Below are 2,053 nucleotides of genomic sequence, written 5' to 3' on the forward strand. Positions count from 1 at the left end.
GGGGGATTGGGTGTGGAGTGGGGTCAACTGCATGCGTTGCAGCAGGGCAGTGCAGATGGTTGTGGTCCGGGGTGGGCTGTGATGTGATTGATGGGGACAAGGGGTTGCGGACTATCTGGCAGGAGGTGCGTGCCGTGAGTCCAGGATGGGGTGGGACAATTGTCAAGGGGCGGTTTATTTCATTTGTGGACAGCCGCCCGCCGTGGAGGCCAAGCCAGGAGTCTGCACTGCAGTCACCACCTGAGGCGCACTTCCTTGGTTGACCCGGTCAAAGCTGATCAAAGCTGGGGCCGACATGTGTACGTTCAGGGGTTTAGGGGCTAGGGGGGACCGGTCAGAATGTTGAGGGGCGTGGGGAATAGCGGTCTCTCAACATTTGCCGCCATCACCAGTAGTCCCCTGCTCAAACGACCCCACTCATATGGACAATCGCCCGCGCAGCGCCGCCACTACATCATGGCCCTCCGCCGCGGCGCCTACCTGAAGCGCGGCGCCAACTACACGGAAGCTGCCACCCTGCTGCGCTGCGTGCGGCCGGACCAGTCCAGCGCGACAGTCCGGTGCCACTACCTGACGGACGGGACTGTGAACTTCGCGCTGACCATGCGGCGCGCGGAGTACTTCATACCCGCGGGCATCCTGCTCAAATGCTTCCTGGAGGTGTGTGATTCCAGAATCTTTATTCCTGGAGCCTCCCTCCTGTTGGATCCCCCCAGTTTGCGTATCGGTGCCTGGGGCTGCGTCTGTCGCGTGGCGCAGGGTGTTTCTTGGGATGGCGTTGCGCCGCCGGCCGCGCGCGTGTCGCTGGGCCCGCTGCTGCCGCTGTGGCACCTCAAGCAATGGGCAGCTGGGCCCCACGCATCTACCTCAAGCCCGCATCCCTCCAAACACTGCCCTTCCAACCCCTCTCACCAAACCTTCATTTACTCATGTGCTGCTCCATCCGTTCCAAAACCCCTCGCCAACCTTCCAACATTCATATTTCGAATCCCAGCTGTCAGATCGCGAGCTGTACGACAAGCTGATCGCCGGCGGCGCCCCCGGCACCGCGCACGCCGGCTTCCTCGCGGCGCGCGCGGAGCTGCTGCTGCAGCAGCCGCTGCGCAAGGGGCTCAGCACGCGCGCAGACTGCCTCGAGGTGCGCGCCCGCCGCTTCGGATCGCACACACCAAGAAGAGGGGGGCGTGTTCAGTCGCGCCGCTTTGGATTCCAATGCACGAGGGGCTCATCAACAACACAAAGGCGGGGGCGGGTCACCCACGCGTCGGCTGCTGCAGCGCTGGCGTCCACTGCAGGCAGACACACGCGCTGTTTCGGCTGTGCATGGACGACGCAGGGCAAACGCGTCGGCCAGAGCCCCAGCTCTTTCGCGCGGAGGCGCGTCATGCCGCCTCTTGCCCCTGTGCTGCTCCCGCCCTGCTGTCCTAGTCAGCCATGCTGGCCGCCCTCCCTTACATGCCCCCCGTGCCCCCCTCCCCCATGTCATGTTGCTGACGTCACCTGCAGTACCTGGGCAGCCACTTCCGGGTGGTCCTGGGGTCACCCAGCCGCCTCAGCGACCAGGACGTGGGCCTGCAGCTGATCAAGAGGTGCGGGCAGCTTCCCGGCCCGCCAGCACCCAGCCGCCCCCCATCCTTAGCCCCCGCGGGGCCCCGGACCCCAGCGCCCCCGCGATCCGGCTGATGGCGCAGGGGCGGGCCCCGCAGGGGCCGCAGCGCCTCCCGCGCATGCGCCAGTGGCTCGACCCAGCGCAACCGAGGCACCCACTGTCTCTGCCTGCCACCCCCCTCCTTGGACGCCTGGCCCAATAAACATCCCCCCCCCCCCGGGTGTTGGAGTTTCTGTACTCTATCTAAACCCCGCAACCTCCCGCAACCCCCGCGTGGCAGCTACGTGTTCATTCACCTGGACAAGCCCTCTGACAAGCTGGCCCTCCTGCTGCAGATGCTGCACAAGCTCTACGCGCTGGTGGGCCTGGGGGGGCGGTTGGGGCGGTTGGGGCGGTTGGGCTTTCGGGGGTTGTGCGGAAGGTCAGGGCGATTGGGGCGGTAAG

At 65.9% G+C, this 2,053-nt stretch overlaps 1 protein-coding gene across 1 annotated transcript; it reads left to right on the plus strand.

Moving 5' to 3' along the window:
* Positions 1–456: 456 nt before the first annotated feature.
* Positions 457–1,968, plus strand: MNEG_16682 (DNA-directed RNA polymerase I subunit A2; the record flags this gene model as incomplete). Its single annotated transcript, XM_014034848.1, has 4 exons — positions 457–660; positions 995–1,138; positions 1,507–1,589; positions 1,890–1,968. Coding segments are annotated over 4 exons (510 nt in total), but the record flags the coding sequence as incomplete, so codon positions are not given.
* Positions 1,969–2,053: the final 85 nt, after the last annotated feature.

This window comes from Monoraphidium neglectum, assembly GCF_000611645.1.
Source record: "Monoraphidium neglectum strain SAG 48.87 unplaced genomic scaffold scaffold06666, whole genome shotgun sequence".
Taxonomy (NCBI): Eukaryota; Viridiplantae; Chlorophyta; class Chlorophyceae; order Sphaeropleales; family Selenastraceae; genus Monoraphidium; species Monoraphidium neglectum.